The sequence below is a fragment of the Brassica oleracea genome, chromosome C3 (assembly GCF_000695525.1).
Source record: "Brassica oleracea var. oleracea cultivar TO1000 chromosome C3, BOL, whole genome shotgun sequence".
NCBI lineage: Eukaryota > Viridiplantae > Streptophyta > Magnoliopsida > Brassicales > Brassicaceae > Brassica > Brassica oleracea.
The window spans coordinates 21,692,672-21,709,795 of record NC_027750.1 but is presented as its reverse complement, the minus strand read 5'-3'; the positions used below and the strand labels follow the sequence as shown (position 1 = coordinate 21,709,795).

Below are 17,124 nucleotides of genomic sequence, written 5' to 3'. Positions count from 1 at the left end.
TTTTTTAAAAAATACATTTACAAAAATATTGTTTGAAAGAAAATTCATTTATCTTTCAAATATAAAATGAAAATATTATAATTAAATAATAAAAAATATAAATAAAAACCATAAATTTAGCAAATGACAACTGAGTTATATTATGCTAAAATTTTTTTTCTAACAATTTATCAAATGACAAATGAGTTATGAGCAAATAATACCATATAATTTTTAAAAACATAGTCATTCTTAAATATTTTTTGAATAAATATTTATTTTTAAATTTAATCAACTGAAAATAATATTCGTACAATTGTGTGAGTCAAATTCTAGTTTTATTGATGCATGTTATATATTAGTGTTGCATGTTTTAAGTAAAAATTTAATGATGTACGTTTTTAAAAAATTTCCATTATTAGAATTATGCACGTAAGGATAACTCATGAGTTTTTTTGGTTGATTAAATGACATTATGTCCAAATTTATTTAAGGACATTTCATTAAGGTAACTGAAAAAGACAAACAATAAAATAGGAAGTTTAAATTCATTTAAGCATATTTCATTAATGTAACTGAAAAGACAAGTAATAAATTAGGCAGTTTTATTCGTTTTAGGATATTTCATAAATGCAACTGAAAAAGACAAGCAAAAAAAAAGTGAATTTAATTAATGAAATAAGAACATTTTCAAATGGGTACTTTTCTTTTAATAATATAGATGTATTGCCTTATAGAGAGTAGACATTTTATTTCAATGAGAAAATTATAAAATACTTATTTATAACTAATAGTGTACTTAAAGCATTTATTAAAATTTTAATATTTATTATTATATATCATATTACCACAAATATTGAATTTAATAATTGAAATACTTATAAATATTTCAAAATATTTATATTGACTATTAATTTCGGATTTTTCGGGTTATCCGTTCGGGTTCGGTTAATAACACTTCGGGTTTCGATATTTTTTGTACAACCGTTCGGATATTTTTACATTTCGGGTCGGATAACGGGTCGGGTTTTTCGGTTCGGTTCGGATTTCGGGTTCCGGATTTTATGCCCATGCCTACTTTTATGAATTCTCTTCGATTCAACCTACAACAATCTCCAATTCAACTGAACCCTCTCTGACCAAGAGCCACTAACATATCTAACCAAACCAGTGGACCATTATCCTCTGCCCGTAAGATCCAACGATTAGCACTAAACAACGAAGGTCAGACCAAACTAAACCTCGATCCAGATTGTGAATACTATTCATACCACACAGTTCGATCATCCGGAAACAGTAAGGAGCTGAGAGACTTGAGACACACGCCAATAGTAATAAAGGTGTAAAAATTATAATATAGATAGTAGGTTTTCAATACATATGTTTTGTGTGTGATTCGTTATGTTCGTAGATTCATGGAGAATGAACACTATCCAAGCAAGGTAGCCTATTGTCCCTTTCAACGTGTATCACGAGTTGCTTTCGTTGTGGATTTAATGTTATATATCTTTATTATCCAAAACAAAATGAAAAGTGAACAAGTAGAAGGAACTGTATATGGAAGTGTCAAAGTGACACAAAACACAAGTGTTGAACCAAAGACAAAGCAAAGAAGTTGATTCAAAGTTTCCTCTCTTTTTTTTCCTTCTTTTTTTTGGGTTTAGTACACTTTTCACCTACATATATACACACACATGGATACTAACCCAATCATTCACCACAACACATCGTATCCTTCACATATCGGTTTTGCTTCAACCCCTACCTCCTCGCCAGTATGGCTCAACGCTTCCAACTGAACCCAAAGCCCTTCACTGACCCACCGGCTGATCCTCTCAACAGGGTCTCTCTGATCCCAAGATCAGCCGAGCAGAAGCTGGCTGCTGATAACTTAGGCGAAAGGCGTCCCTTAGCCCCTAGAACTCATGAAGACAAACCCTTTGGTGAACATTCAGATGCTCTCCAGCACCACAATGTTTCTGCTCCTCCACATAATAAGGTGATGGATCATGACCCCGAGAAAAAGACCGGTTCTGTAGTCCCTAAGACCGCACATCATCCTCACTCATCAGAGGATCTCCACGATGCCAACAGTCGACATTCCTTGGTTCCGAGATCACTAGGTCACAACTCGCTCGGTGGAAGATTTGGACCTGGAAAGAACCAAGCCTTTCGAAGAAATGGGAGGCCAGTGTTTTCACTCTCTGATGACCGAGTGATGGCTGATAGAGTCTTGAAGACTCATAGTCCAGACATGGTCTTCTTTGATGTCAAATCACTTCTCTCCGTTGTTGATGACATCTTCAAGTCCTACGTCCCATCCATTGACTCCTCCTCTTCTGATTCTAAGGTTTTGTTTCTTGCTCCCCAATTAATCCCCCAATTTTCGACATCATATTGATTTTCATTTTCTTTCTTTTGCAGCCGTCAGTGGTGTTCAAGGACTACGCTGATCATACCTCCTTTGAAACTTTCGCGGAACTCATCGATCAAATCACTTGCGAGGTATATACTCTGTTGTGAACAAACGCGATTCAACTTTGAAGAAAACAAAAGAAACATCAAAACGAATTGAGACAAATACCCGTTTAGAGTTTCTTATTATTATGTGAATCAATATCTTACAAACCCCTTAGACCAGTATTTATAGCAGCCTCAAAACCCGATTTCTTTTTCCTTATAGGAATACATACTTATTAGAAAAAGTATGCAACATACTCATATGAAGCTTTCTTTGTTTTAACATTTAATTTCATTTTTCTAAAGAAGTATAGTAATCAATGTGTCAGATCGAGTGCAAGTGTCTTCATGGAGGTGAGTCTCACGGCATGATGACATCAGGGCTTCATTTAGACAGTCGCAACACAACGACGTTCTCTGTTCTGTCCCTTGTCTCCAAATACCGTTGGGATGCTAAGCTAGTCCTCGTCTTAGCCGCTTTGGCCGTGAAATACGGCGTTTTCCTCCTCCTCGCGGAGACGTACGCAACGAATCAGCTCACTAAATCTCTGGCGCTCATCAAACAGCTCCCAAGCATCTTCTCTAGGCAGAACGCGCTGCACCAGCGTCTCGACAAGACCCGGATTCTGATGCAAGACATGGTTGATCTCACCACTACCATCATCCGGATCTATGAACTCCCACCTCACCACATCACAGCTGCGTTTACCGATCATATCCCCACCGCGGTTTATTGGATTGTCCGCAGCGTTCTGATCTGCGTTTCTCATATCAGTGGCGTCAGCGGGTTCAAGCAGGAGTAAGTGCATTTTTTTTATTATTATTATTATTTCGTAGCTTTCTTGGCCTGCAAGAAAAGAGTTTTAAGAGTTACTACTCATTTGTGTTCACTCAGCCAAGTCATGTCGTTTATGGAAGTTTCGGAGATACATGAGAATAGTGAAAGGCTTAGGAAGATCAATGCTTACCTGCTAGAACAACTCAACAAGAGTCGCTTGACTATCGGTAAAAATATACTATACGTTTGTTTTATTAAGCTCTCTTTGTTTCTCTGTTCTCAAGCTCGTTTCTTTTGTTCTGTAATGTTACAGAGGAGGGTATAGTTGAAGAAGAGTATCAAGAACTCATTCAGACGTTCACTACTATCATCCACGTTGACGTTGTTCCTCCTCTGCTTCGTCTTCTCAGACCTATTGATTTTCTTTACCACGGCGCTGGTGTTTCCAAGAGACGCGTAAAGAACAAAACTAAAATTCTCTTTTGCTCTCTCTCTGTCTGTCTCTGTTTATCTCTCACTTGCTCCTGCTTTCAACCATTAAGCAGGTTGGGATCAACGTGCTCACGCAAAAGCACGTGCTGCTTCTGGTATCAGACCTAGAAAACATCGAGAAAGAGCTCTACATTCTGGAATCGCTCTACACAGAAGCATGGCAGCAATCATTCGAGATTCTATGGGTCCCGGTTCAAGATATCTGGACAGACGCTCACGATGCCAAGTTCGAGTCACTTCATTCCAACATGAGGTGGTACGTTCTTGGAGAGCCTCGGAAGCTAAGAAGAGCTGCGGTGAGGTTTGTGAGAGAATGGTGGGGATTCAAGAACAGACCTATACTCGTTGCGCTTGACCCCAAAGGCCAAGTTATGTCCACTAACGCTTTCCCCATGGTCTGGATCTGGCAAACATTCGCATATCCCTTCACCACCGCAAGGGAACATGATCTATGGAGTGAACAGGAGTGGAATCTTGAGTTCTTGATTGATGGCACTGATCCTCACTCCCTCAACCAGGTTTCCTTTATTCAGAAACAGAGTATTTATGAGATCATGTTTCTTGTGTTACAAGTAATTGCAAGAGATGAGTAATTTTTATTGTTTTTATATCAGCTTGTTGATGGGAAATACATATGTGTATATGGTGGAGAAGACATGCAATGGATAAGAAACTTCACGAGTCTGTGGCGTAGTGTTGCAAAAGCAGCAAACATTCAAATCGAGATGGTTTACGTTGGAAAAAGGAACCCTAAGAACGGAATCCAGCCGATAATCAACACAATCAGAGATGAAAACCTCAGCCATACATTGCCGGACCTGTTCCAGATCTGGTTTTTCTGGGCAAGGGTTGAGAGCATGTGGGAGTCAAAACAAAGGATGCTGAAAGCCCGAAGAACAAAAGGGCGGCAAGGGTTTAAAGAAGAGGAAAAGGACCTTGTGCTGCAAGAAATCGTTGCTTTGTTAGGTTTTGGAGGAGAAGGAGATGGGTGGGGACTGGTGAGCAAAACTGCGGACTTGATGGTTCGAGCCAAGGGGAACTTGTTTTCCCAGGGTTTGGCTGAATTCAACGAATGGGAAGTCAACATTCCCACAAGTGGTTTTCTGAAAGCACTCAATGATCATCTGATGATGCGTCTCCCACCACACCACTGCACAAGGTTCATGCTTCCTGAGACTGCTGGGATTATACCCGATGAGGTCGAGTGCACCGAGTGCCGCAGGACCATGGAAAAGTACTACTTGTACCAATGCTGCCTTGAGTAAGAGGAAGAAGATGTTGATTTGGAAGCTTCTTTAAATAATAAAACCAAAGTTTGTCTCTCTCTTTCATCTCATTCAATTAAATTACTTGTTGTGTTTCTCTACTTCATGTGGTTGTTGTTGCTGCTGCTTCTGGTCTATGAAAGCGGAATCTTTGTACTCAAATTTGTGTGTTTATGATTTGGAAAAATAATAAAAAGTTTTATGTATTTGTAGCCAACTCTTGTTTTTAAAATATAAGGATTTTCTTTTCAAGTTAAAGCTTCCAAAACATCAAATACCATATTAATTAGATACATCAATACTGATTTTTCCAAAATAGTAGTGTACTATTTTCCTCTGGTTTTCAAACTGGACCTTTATTAACCATCAGAAGGGAACAACCGGTTTATTTTTCTTCCTAGAAATCAAATTTAGTATTTAATAATCTAATTATAGGATCCAAAGTTTGCTACAAATATATAATACAGACACACATTTTCTAAAATAAGGCTATTGGATCTCCATTATTCTCTCAAATCCATGGGTTTTTTTCCTAAAATATCTCATCATTGAAAACATATAAATTCATCTCATTGTCCTCTTAGTTTTCTTCATCTAAAGCTTTTGCAGTATTCAGAAAAATAAATAAATAATACATACTGCTTTAGCTTTGGAACACCTTTAATCATTTTTAAAATGGCACGTCAATTTGTCGTATTGGCTCTATTGGCTTTGGTGGTGGCCACCGCATTCGCTGCCGACGCACCCTCGGCTGCTCCCACCGCCTCCCCTACAAAAGCACCCACCACGCAGACCAAGGCACCGGCTGCTGCACCCAAATCATCGTCAGCCTCCGCACCCAAAGCATCGTCCCCTGTGGCAGAGGAACCAACAGCCGAAGACGATTACGCAGCAACCAGCCCGAGTGAATCTGCGGAGGGACCCACCGTCTCCTCCCCACCAGCTCCTACCCCAGAGGTTGTTGATGGGCCATCATCCGATGCACCCACCCCCGGCCCCGAGGTACTCGACGGCAGCGCCACTAATGTGAAGCTCTCCATCGCCGGCACTGTCGCCGCCGTCGGATTCTTCTTCTTCTCTCTCTAAGTTGATAAACAACTTTGTTTCATATGACTTTGTGTAACTTTTGAGATGACACCAAATCTTTTCTATATGCGAATTATTATATCAAAAGATTAAAGGGACCTATTATTAATTATACTACTAATGTTCTTGTAATATTTTTGGATGCGTTAAATGCTCTTTGTCTACTACGTAAGTTTACAGTTTGTTTTGTGTGGTTTTCAAAAGAAGCAAAAAGATATTTAATAGAACACAAAATTACAAATATTAATACAAATGATCAAATCCAGTGTGTCTCAGAGAAAAGAAGAAAAGAGTAGTTGAAGGATTCCTTCCAGAGAGACTAATCCTCCACACAGGCGCTAAGGCTGCGCAATATACAGTAGTTCACATCTCTGAAGGATAAATGATTTATTCTTTAGCATCTCTCTCTCTCTGCTACCGTAACAGAGCCTACAAAAGACGAAAACAGATCTCTGTCAGACAGACACGAAACAATGAATGAGCTATATATGTTCTTTGGCATAACATTTAAAAATAAAAGATGATGAGCTTACTTTTTTAGTTTGGTCAGTGGATTTAGGTCTGTGTTTGTAGAAATTTGGAAGTTGCTTCGCCTTGAAGCACAGCCTTTGCCTTAGTTTACTCTCTTCTTTCTCCACACTCCTCTCCTGCTCCTCCTCCTTCTCTTTCTGTGCCTCCATGGCTTTGAATTTCTCCTCTAGCTTCTAAAACATCAAGAACCACTCACTACAAATGGTAAGCGACAAAGAAGAAAGCGTAGATACCAAGAAACCAAAAACACTCAAAGCTCATCTTGCCTTTTTTCTTCTCTCTGCTCTCTCCTCTGTTCTTAAGCCAAACGGTGTGAAGCAGCTCGGCGTCCTGCTTTTTCCCCCAATAAAGAATTATTATACATATGAAATGTGAAATAATTCATTTAATTAAAGACGAGTTCTTACTCTGCAGGGAGGAAATTCCATCTTCCTCGACCTGTCTTGGTAGAAGAATCAGGAGCTCTGCATTTATTTTTAACACCTGATGAGTTAATTCTCTAACCACACATCATTTAAGTACTTAAAAGAGTTTATTGAGGCAGTGTGTTTTTACCTTCTGTTACTAGACAAAGGTGTGGTGAACAAAGAGTCCTCCACAATTCCCTTTGCAGATACCTACAGTTAATCCAATCACAAGAACATAAAGGCACTAATCTTGGTTTACCCTTATCATAAAATGAGTGAAACACTCACCTTATTATTGCTTGATGGTGTCCGGAGAGGAGTTTTGCATTCTTTGGTTTGTTTAGAAGAAGCTCTTGATGACCCATCAATCTTCCTTATGATGGACACTAACCTATTGAACTCTTTTGCTGGTGTGAAATTGTAAGAGCTGCTCTTGTTACTAGGCTTTTGACTTGGAGTCCTCTCCGATATATTGAGCTTAGACACTCTCGGCTTTGTACTGCTCTTTGGTTGTGCTTCTTTGGAATTCTTCTTCAAAAAAAAAAAAAAAAAACTAACAGATGAAGAACAAAAGAAGCCATGGGAAAAAAAAACTTTAATAAAAAAAATATACCTTAAGGAGGATCATAGGCGTTTTCTCCTCAACCTGTTGTTCTTCTTTAACTGTAGACCCTTTGCCATTGATCTCTGACTCAGTCTTCCGACGGTTCTCTTTCTCATCAGACTGTCTATTACCAGAAGACCTGCTTACTTTTTCTGCAACTACTTTCATTTCAGCATCTAAAGATGCTCTTGGAATCTCAGGAACCGGGGGGTCTGATTCTTTCTTTCCTACGCCATTGATATCTTCTTCTTGAACTGGAACCAACTCATCAGAGGTTTGCTGTCGGAGCAAGAGTGCCTCTTCAGCGGCAGCTTTTCTTGCAGCAGCGAGATTCTTGTAGTGAGCTTCGAAGAAGGCTTTCTTCTGAGCCACAGACCCTGGCCTCGAGTATCTCTCTGCCTCCGCCACATAACGGTTCTGTGTCGGGAAAGATGACCATTTTTCCCAGTCAAGTCTCTCAGACATGAATCTCCCAAAGGACACAGACTGTCCTAAAGCACCAAGAGAATCTCCCTATTACACAAAGAGACAGATACATCTTTCTTAGAAATCTCTATGAACAAAACAGAAAGAAAATGTTAAAAGTAAGACATGGAACTGAAATGGAAGTAGAAAGAATGAGGAAACTAAGAACCCACCTGTGGAGCTGCGTATGAGAATGGCTGCATGAGGCAAGCAGATTCTCCCATGCTTTTTTCTTTTTGGAACAAGGTTCTAATTTTACAGACAGTCAAGTGAAAATTTAGATTGTATCTAGTTAGTTACAAGGATCCCAAGTTTGTTTTGAATATAAGAGTTGCTTACAAAAATTACAAAGAGAAAAAAAGTGGAAATGTGGATTTTTGTCCGTTGTATTTAGCTTTTTTCACTGTTTAAATTTGAATTCAAAATTTTGCAGGTCGTCTGGGACCATGTCTGTTTATTCCGTTGATAGATAAAAAGAAAAGGCACACACTTTATGAGATAAAGTAAGTAGTCCGTAATATACTATATTTTAAACAGATATTATCACTTTTTCTTCTAAAGTGTATATATTTTTTTCTAAGGTACACGATAATGTTTTCAATAGTTTTCTTTAAACATGTTTATTATTAATATTTCGCTTATATTAACAGAAGATTAATTTTTTTTGAGCAAACAGAAGATTAAATTTTTTGAATTAAATTTCTGAAAGAATTCTAAAGCAAAATCTTCCTCCTAATAAATAAATGAAATTATCCATTGGAAGTGGGAGTACAGACTTACACTTGGGCTACTAAACTCAAGTGACCCTTTTGGTTTAAAACTTGAAAAGAAGGGTTATTGGAGACATCCATCCTCCAGCTTGTCCCCTAATGTCGTGTGCTTTGAAACTAAGAGATTGAGAACAAAATGCCAATTTAGAATTCTTAAAAACAAAGAACAAATCCTTAAGAATACAAATAAACTCTATATATGACTTTGTGGGGAATAATATCCTTTTTGGGTTTAATTTGTATCTCTACAAATACAATGCTCAAAGACTTTCAAGCCAAAATGAGCCCGCCTGATCATTCGAAACCCGGCTTGGAGTAGGAAGAAGTAGTTCGTCTCTTGTTTCTGTAACCTTTCCCTCTTGCCCTGACTTTACGAGTGGAGCACACCAATAGCATCACTACCATGAACCCTACTCCAGATATCACCCACACAGCGATCACCCACATCTTCAACCTGCTGAATCTCCCTTCTGACGTCGTTTCTTCCGTCGTCTCATCGCTTCCTTTGGCTTGTTTCGCTTCCAACTTTCCCACTTTTCTCGAACCCGAGGAGATACTCTCCTTCGACTCAGACTCAGATCCAGGTTCAGGGCAATTCCTTCTCTTGTGATGCAGCAACAGAGCTTCGTTTAGCTTCTGTCCACATTCAATACTGAGAAGGTCTCTTTGCCGTCGATCATTGTCCGTTTCATGAACCTCTGAAGGAGTAGGCGGGTCCGGGAACTTGGCCCAGCACTTGTTGATGAGATCGGTGTTCCTCCAATTCGCCTTGTCGAAGCTCCAGTTCCCTACTTTGAACTCAAGACCGTAATGGAAAACTCGATAGTCAACACCCGGTTCAGGGACGTAACCAGGGTATATCAATATCTCCTTGTTTATGATATGCCTCAAATTCAGCTGCAATTGTAACCAAAGTATGTTAGACCAATTGATCACACAATTTACTGTTGATCAGAATTAATAAGAGTGTGTTTATACCTCAGCAGCACCGAAGGAATAACCGTACATTTCGCTGATCCAACCGGACTCATATATATCCCCGGTTAACTCCTTGGCGTAATGTTCTCTGTCTGCTCGAACCTCCTGCGTTTTCAGCAACCAGTACATTGCGAATTTCCTGAGGTCATCTATGTGCATTATTATGACTCCACCAACTTTATCACATGCCTCGGGGTTACGCGTGTGAAGTTTTGCAAGATCGTTGTCACACCCAATAAGATAGCTACAAACAAAAAGAAATAGTTAAACAAAAAGAAATAGTTTATGCATCTTCCAAACAGAGAAAGAGAGATTTGTATATTTACTCGTAAGGAGTAGAAACTGGACGTCCTCGAGCTGCCTTATACTCCCAAGGAGTGATGGGTCCTCTGAGGATCATGTCAGCATCAAGAATTACTATGTATTCTGCATCTATATTCGTGTGGTGAAGCCAATGAACGACCGCCGCCGGTTTGTTAATTGCCGGGTACCTGATTCATTCCAAATATCAGATCAAGTTATAGTAGTAACATTAAACCCCCTGATGTTAGACTTACCAATCCCCTGTGAGAGGATGTCTGCTCATGGAAGGAACATTATGCGTGGGGGCCAAGTCATGACCTTTATACTTTTTCAGATCTTCATCTGTGCAACTGAGAAGCCGAGTGATGTTCCCGGGCTGACCACTCAACCTGAAACTGTGCATGAACCCAACTGTTTGCCAGTCGAAATAAGTTGTGCACTCGGTGGAGAACAGTGTGTGGATCTTTGGATAAGGTCCTTTGAATTCATCGACGGGTGGCGGCTGGTGTTGGTGTTGGTCTGGCAAGATATGTACACTTCCTGGTGCAAGCAGCTTAGGCTTTGTTAACTCCATGAAAGTTTTGCTCTTGAGAAAGCTCAAGTATTTGGACCACTTTGGCTTGGGACACCCGTTTTCAGCGTGGCGCAGTATGAGTCCCTCGTTCAATGTATTCATGCATTCTAGACTCAAGAGTAGACCTCTTCGCTTGTACTGATCAGGTTCCATCATTTTCACCTATATATTATAAAACTGTTTTCTTAGTATTTGAAGTGGAGTTGAGAAAAGAGTTAGTTACCCCTACCCTACCTCTCTTGGGTATGGAGGCTCGGGGAAGAGACGGTTGCAGTCATAGACAATGTTGTCTTCGTGGTGGTCAAGTTTAGTGAAAGACCAGTTACCGATGGAAAAAGGCAAACCGTAGTGCATCAGAATAGGCTCAACACCTTCTCGTGGAACATACCCTGGATATATCATCAAGTCGTCGTTTATCTTGTGCTTTAGTCCAGCCTGACGATAAAAAAAAAAAACACAAGTTGTTAATAATGGAAATCAAACACACTTGGAGCATGAGCAGAAAGAGAAGGAGATTTACTTCAGCAGCACCGAAGGAGTAACCATACATCTCACTGATCCAACCTTTGCCGTAAACATCACCGGTAAGGTTGGTGGACCAGTGAGCAGTGTCTTGGCGAACATCTTCAGTCTTGGAAAGCCAAAGAGGGGCCAGGACGCGAAGATCATCGATGTGCATAGCGAGAAGACCGCCAACTTTGTCACAGAGCTCAGGATGATTAGTGTGCAATCGGACAAGCATGTTATCGCAGCCAACCAAGTAGCTGTTTTGATAGGAGATAATAAAAGAAAGAGGGAGGGTGTGAGAGAGAGCCAAACACAAATGGTAGGTAAGGGTGAAGAAGAGAGGTAAAAGTACCCGTAGTGGGCAGCAAAGGGTCTACCCCTTTCAGCACCAAGTTCCCAAGGGATGATAGGACCTCTAATGATCTGGTCAGCATCAAGAATAACGACCCAATCCACATTCTTGGCATCTTCACTGTGTTGAAGCCAGTGAAGAACTCCTACGGGTTTGTTAATTGCTGGGTACCTAACCAAAAAGAGGAGAAAGAAGGAGACGTACATAACTGGATCAAGCAAAAATCGAAACTTTTTGAGTGGCAAGGCAATTTCAAAGACATGCAATTAAGAGTTTGTGTTTAGTGTTTAATTACCAGTCACCGGTCTTGGGGTGTCTGCTCCAAGAGGGGACGCGGAAAGTGGGAGCGAGATCCATGCCTCTGTAATTCTTCATCTCCTCTTCGGTACAGCTCAATAACCGGGTAATCGGACCGGGCTGTCGGGATTTCTTGAAGCTGTGCATCAGACCAACCGTCTGCCAATCGAAGTAGTTCTGGCACTCCACCGAGAACAGCGTGTGGATCCGATACGGTGCCCTTTGACCCCATTCATCCGCCGACCCTAAACCCACAGCCACAGCCACAATCACCACCGTGATCAAACCCCACCGCATCTCCATTTGAAGAAATTTGGAAGGAGGAAATGGAACAGAGAGGAGAGAAATCAAAAAAAAAAAGTCAATGCATGGAGACAGAGGAGGAGGATGATGATGGATCCAATGCCCCCCCCCCTTTTTTCCTTGTATAAAACAACAGGTGGGTTATGATTAGGTAGTGGTCACCACGACAAACTGCTACTCTCAATATCTTTTTTCTAAAATTCAGATTCGATTTGAATAACCAAAAGATTCTAATTATAAAAATTGCGTTTTTGGGGGACGAAGGACGACTCTGAAGAATCGCCGAAATTGGGCTCCGGCAAGACGTGTGCTAGTGGCCTTTTCACATACTTCCAAACAAACACACGGCGAGTTGCCAGCGTTTTCTTTCTTTCTCTCTTTTATTTTCCTCATTATTTATTAAGTCATCCCCATTAATTTATCTAATTACTTCCAATTATTCATTATATATATGCATTTATTTTGGGAATTAAACTTCTTAGTTGTTACAATCAGGCATTTATATTGACTTGTCTATACAAGGCCATTTCTTTTTCTTTCTTATTAAAATTCTTGTACATGCACATCACATACTATATTTAGTATTTATTCCCTCTCATTGTTTTAGGCAACTTTTTAAAGTAACATAAAACCTAAATATTTAGATATGTATTATATCAGTTTCTTGATTATCAGATTTTTTTTCTTTTGTTATGCTTTTATAAACAAATTTTATCTTGTCTTTAATGGGGGTAGTTGTTGTTTACATACTTTTACTTCTTATCGAAACCATCATTTTGGTCTCTAATACACTGTCGGCTCTTGCCTATGGCAACATGGACATTTGCCAAGGGTCTATAATTTTTTTTTTTTGTTGTTTTAAACATCCATTCAATCTGTTAAATTCCCAAAAAATATTCATAATTAAGTGAATCTAATTTATTTATTAAAAACAAAATAATAAGAAATATATATTTTCATCATCAGTTTTGGGATACATTTTTTCTATTTGTTCTGGATCTTAAAGATCAAGTTAAAAAAATGCAATGAAAAAAATATAGAAAATATTTATAAAAAAGTCTAAATTTCGTATTTGGCCCAGGGATATTCTATTGTTTAAGTCGGCACTGCTGTTATATATTCTTTTATTGGTGTGATCACATGTAGGAGACCAAGTATATGTTGCCTCAAGCCACTAACATACACGAATCCGACTCATTCTCTCTCAGTAAACTATTTTGCCAATTGAGTGTATATTATATAATCCACTCTTTGCGATCATTTTAACTAACAAAAAAAGAGAAAAACCAATACAAAGAGAAAGGATCAAATATTGCAGCGATGAGATCTTTGTACTCCTTCACCTTAATGATTTGTGTTCTCGTCTTGGCCATGTTGATTATGGTTGCTGATTCTTCATATGGCGAAGGTGGGAAAAAACGCGCTCCTCCAGCAATGGCTCCTTCACCATCACCAAGTAATGACGGTGGTCATTTTGGTGGACCCAAAAAAACTCTTCCACCACCTCCAAACACAGCCACTTTCACAGTTTGCCCACAACTAATTATCTCCGCAACAGTGGCGACTACTGTTAGTGTCTTGGTTTTCATCTTGTAATTCCTTCGTCTCGACTTTGTTTCTCAAGCTTCTTTTCTTTGATGAATTTGTTTTCGTTCGTCTTTGCTGTGATCGGTGGGATTTGTACCGAGTTTCAAACTTCTCTGTTGTTGTTCAATAAAACAAAAAAACTACTATATATATTGTTGTACTTGAAATCCCAGTACATAGAGAGTTCACGTTTGCATGTACCGATGGGTTTATGATCTGGTGTAATGGATTGGGAGCTGTTATCAGCTAACTTATAAGACCATCTCCAATCCACCTCTATAATATAAATCTCTAAAATAGAAAAAAAAAATAGAGATGGTGTTTTTGCTCCGATGTGTTTTTCCATAATAGAAGAATGCTACCTCTATAAATAAAGAAATCCTATTTTTTTCCCCTATATAAAGGAATCCTATTTTTTTCCCCTAAATATAGGGGAAAAAATAGGATTCTTCTATTTATAAAGGTAAATATAGCATTCCTCTATTATATTTACCTCTATTATAGAGGAACACATCGGAGCAAAAACACCATCTCTGTTTTTCCTCTATTTTAGAAATCTCTATTATAGAAATGGGTTGGAGATGCTCTAATTCCCTGATCGTCCTGCAAGTTCGGTTTTTCGTCATTATTTTTAATAGACTCCAAAACTTCCTTTCTAATCTTATAATCATCATTTTTAATAAACTCTAAAGATTTGTTTTCTAATCCTACAATTGCCATCTGATATTGTGTTTTATTTCACATCATTCATATGATATCACTAATCATTTTCATAATTACCTTATAGTTTCACTAATTCAATTTAAACACACTTGATTCTGAAAATAGACAAATAACCAAAAATAAATATTTTATTGATATAGATACCCAAATTAATTCTTTTAATCAAGGTTTTAAAAATCGGTCTAGGCTGCGCCTAGGCGGAAAATCGGTCATATCTGAAACGATTTTCTAAAATTTTGATTTATACTAGTTTATACGATTCATATCGGTTTAAATTGTTCTAAATCTTTTTAAATTGATACAAATTAGTCTAAATATGTTAAATTAAGTAAAAATGTTAATAGAAATCCACATTATTATTTTTGTATATCTAATTTTGATAATTCATCATAATGATTTAATAATTAAACTCAAAAACTAAAATACCTCATATAAATATAAAAAATATATAAAATAAATCAATAATTTGTCAATGTCTAGGCTTCGCCTAGGCCCCGAATAATCCGCCTAGTCATTAGTCTTCTATAAATTCTATAAAGCGCATGGTTAGTACCTAACGATTTCTTGAACATTACTTTTAATTATTTCAACACGTCTGGATGTTATAACATTTACTTACAATCACATGTTCCATTAAACCTCATAATCTATCAATTCTTCGAAGCATGTACACCATTTTGGGGTATATGGTTAAAAGTTGTTATTATGGTAAAGTTTAGTTTTTGAATTTCTGGTTAGTAGAGTTAGTTATGTAAAAGTTATATATGGTAAACTGAACAAAAATAAAAAAAAAACCACACCAGTCTATATAAAACACATAAAATTGAATAATTTTTTTTTTGTCGACTGCCATGTAAACTAGATCAAGTGGTGGCAGACGAGCTGATTCTCCGAGGAGCATCTTCGTCTGTCCGGGTCTGATCTATATGGGAAAAAATATATCCTCTGCTCCTGGCTTCTTTTGCAAACGTGTCCGCTCGACCATTCCTATTCCGGGGAATATGAGACAAACTTATATTCTCGAAGTCCTTATGTAGTCTCTGGAACACCTCAATATCTGTCGCAAAAGTTGGTCAATCCATCGGGTTAGTAGTCATGTCCACTAGATCCGAACAGACCGTCTCGAACCGTATCGAAGTTACCCTCATGTCTCTCATACATGAGGTTGCCCAAAGTAAACCTTTCATCTCAGCATGCAGAGCCGAGAGGCTCTTATTGCACGCCCGTAATCCAAAATGTTCAGAACCCATATGATCCTTCAGATTCCATCCTAAGCCACTTACTCATTATTGATCCATGAGGCATCAATTTAACAGGTAGATATTCGGGGTATCCAAGGAGATACTATCTCGACTTTCTGTAGTAGGAGGATTGTCATGGTCCTTGTTTGCTTTCTCTTTTAAGTAGCCTTCCTCCAACGTCCTGACTCGAGGGACGAATAAATTATATACTTCAATTTACACAAGAAGAGAGATCTTTTTTGTCTTAAATGTTTTTGGTGTTCGGCCCAACCCTAGAAACTTTCGGGCCGGCTCAAAAAGAAAACCCAAAAGGAAAAGCGTCGTTGGTTGGTTGATTGTGTTTCTTCCTCACTCTCTCTAATCTCCGCCGCGTTCGCTCTCTGAAACTCCCAAGTAAGTTCTTCCGTTTCCTCCCTTCACCAATGCCTACGTTGATCCATTGATAGATGAAACCTTTTGGTTAAGATCTGAATCGTAATCCGTTGCTTGCATAAACCCTAATTTCTTTTTCAGGAGAAATGAATTACCGTACTGGATTGATAACGGGTGGATCCAAGGATGTGGTGCGGAGAACTTTTGCAGCAGCAGCTAGCAAAGCGAAGAAAGGAGGGAAAGGAGGAGGTAGCGATGCTCCTAAAGGATCGTCTCTGAGCAAAGAGATCAAATCCACCACCGTCGTTGGTGCTAACACTCTCAAAGATGGATCTGACCCGAAGATCCTTCCAGACTCTGATTACCCTGATTGGCTCTGGCGTCTTCTCCAGATTCGACCTGCCCTTAGTGAGCTCAGGAGGAAGAACGTTGAGACTCTTCCCTACGATGACCTCAAACGTTTTGTCAAGCTTGACACCCGTGCCAAAATCAAGGAGAACAACTCCATCAAGGCCAAGAACTGACACCTTTGCCCTTCATTGATTTTGCTTCTTACTGCTTTATGTTTGTTTTTTTTAGTGTGGTTAAGATTATCTATCATCATGCTCTTGCTTTCAGTTATGTTACATTTTCAGAGTTTATAAGTTTCCTAGTAAACCCAATAAGAATTGCTGCTTCATCTATTGCTTTTTTTTAGACCAGATGATTTGTTCAGCGAATGTAACACAAGCTACGTTTTGTTTAATTTTCTTACGGATAGAGTTTGGTCGGTCTCGGCTCTTAAAAAGATGCTGCTGGTGTGTGTACCTGTTCAGTTTTAGCTATCAGACGTTCTGTTTATTGTCTTAGCATTAGATGGGACCTGTAGTATTATTGAGATTGCATCATCACTCTTCTCTAGGTGGGTGGATACCAACTCTTGCTGTCTGTCTCCATCTTGTGTGTGGGGTTCAATATCTTCAAAAGAAAGTTAAAACATCATTCACTTTCTCCCTTTTGCTCTTCCATTATTGCTTTACTTGTCCTCCTCTGACTTGCAATCTCATCTTC

The 17,124-nt window shown here is 38.8% G+C and overlaps 6 protein-coding genes across 6 annotated transcripts; 4 read left to right on the top strand and 2 right to left on the bottom strand.

Annotated features, from left to right (window-relative positions):
- Window positions 1-1,668: 1,668 nt before the first annotated feature.
- Window positions 1,669-5,191, top strand: LOC106335455 (protein SIEVE ELEMENT OCCLUSION A). Its single transcript, XM_013773976.1, has 7 exons — window positions 1,669-2,329; window positions 2,404-2,484; window positions 2,769-3,238; window positions 3,335-3,444; window positions 3,531-3,673; window positions 3,763-4,227; window positions 4,324-5,191. The coding sequence occupies exons 1-7, from the start codon at window positions 1,757-1,759 to the stop codon at window positions 4,972-4,974; spliced, it is 2,493 nt and encodes an 830-aa protein (XP_013629430.1). The 5' UTR covers window positions 1,669-1,756; the 3' UTR covers window positions 4,975-5,191.
- A 363-nt stretch (window positions 5,192-5,554) lies between these two features.
- LOC106329565 (classical arabinogalactan protein 11) lies at window positions 5,555-6,194 on the top strand. Its single transcript, XM_013768253.1, has one exon. It carries the CDS (start codon window positions 5,650-5,652, stop codon window positions 6,058-6,060), a length of 411 nt encoding a protein of 136 aa, XP_013623707.1. The 5' UTR covers window positions 5,555-5,649; the 3' UTR covers window positions 6,061-6,194.
- A 68-nt stretch (window positions 6,195-6,262) lies between these two features.
- LOC106329566 (PH domain-containing protein DDB_G0287875) lies at window positions 6,263-8,415 on the bottom strand. Its single transcript, XM_013768254.1, has 8 exons — window positions 8,241-8,415; window positions 7,612-8,115; window positions 7,287-7,529; window positions 7,147-7,208; window positions 6,999-7,055; window positions 6,858-6,921; window positions 6,594-6,764; window positions 6,263-6,489 (listed from the first exon to the last, which is right to left on the bottom strand). Exons 1-8 carry the CDS (start codon window positions 8,289-8,291, stop codon window positions 6,475-6,477), a joined length of 1,167 nt encoding a protein of 388 aa, XP_013623708.1. The 5' UTR covers window positions 8,292-8,415; the 3' UTR covers window positions 6,263-6,474.
- Window positions 8,416-8,962: 547 nt separating this feature from the next.
- On the bottom strand, window positions 8,963-12,511 carry LOC106335597. The gene is made up of 8 exons (XM_013774163.1): window positions 11,847-12,511; window positions 11,552-11,722; window positions 11,213-11,456; window positions 10,927-11,127; window positions 10,373-10,854; window positions 10,142-10,306; window positions 9,816-10,059; window positions 8,963-9,734 (listed from the first exon to the last, which is right to left on the bottom strand). The coding sequence occupies exons 1-8, from the start codon at window positions 12,149-12,151 to the stop codon at window positions 9,132-9,134; spliced, it is 2,415 nt and encodes an 804-aa protein (XP_013629617.1). The 5' UTR covers window positions 12,152-12,511; the 3' UTR covers window positions 8,963-9,131.
- An 839-nt stretch (window positions 12,512-13,350) lies between these two features.
- On the top strand, window positions 13,351-14,052 carry LOC106333924. Its single transcript, XM_013772307.1, has one exon. The coding sequence runs from the start codon at window positions 13,472-13,474 to the stop codon at window positions 13,745-13,747; it is 276 nt and encodes a 91-aa protein (XP_013627761.1). The 5' UTR covers window positions 13,351-13,471; the 3' UTR covers window positions 13,748-14,052.
- Window positions 14,053-15,922: 1,870 nt separating this feature from the next.
- LOC106331679 lies at window positions 15,923-16,815 on the top strand. The gene is made up of 2 exons (XM_013770080.1): window positions 15,923-16,095; window positions 16,216-16,815. The coding sequence occupies exon 2, from the start codon at window positions 16,221-16,223 to the stop codon at window positions 16,596-16,598; it is 378 nt and encodes a 125-aa protein (XP_013625534.1). The 5' UTR covers window positions 15,923-16,095; window positions 16,216-16,220; the 3' UTR covers window positions 16,599-16,815.
- Window positions 16,816-17,124: the final 309 nt, after the last annotated feature.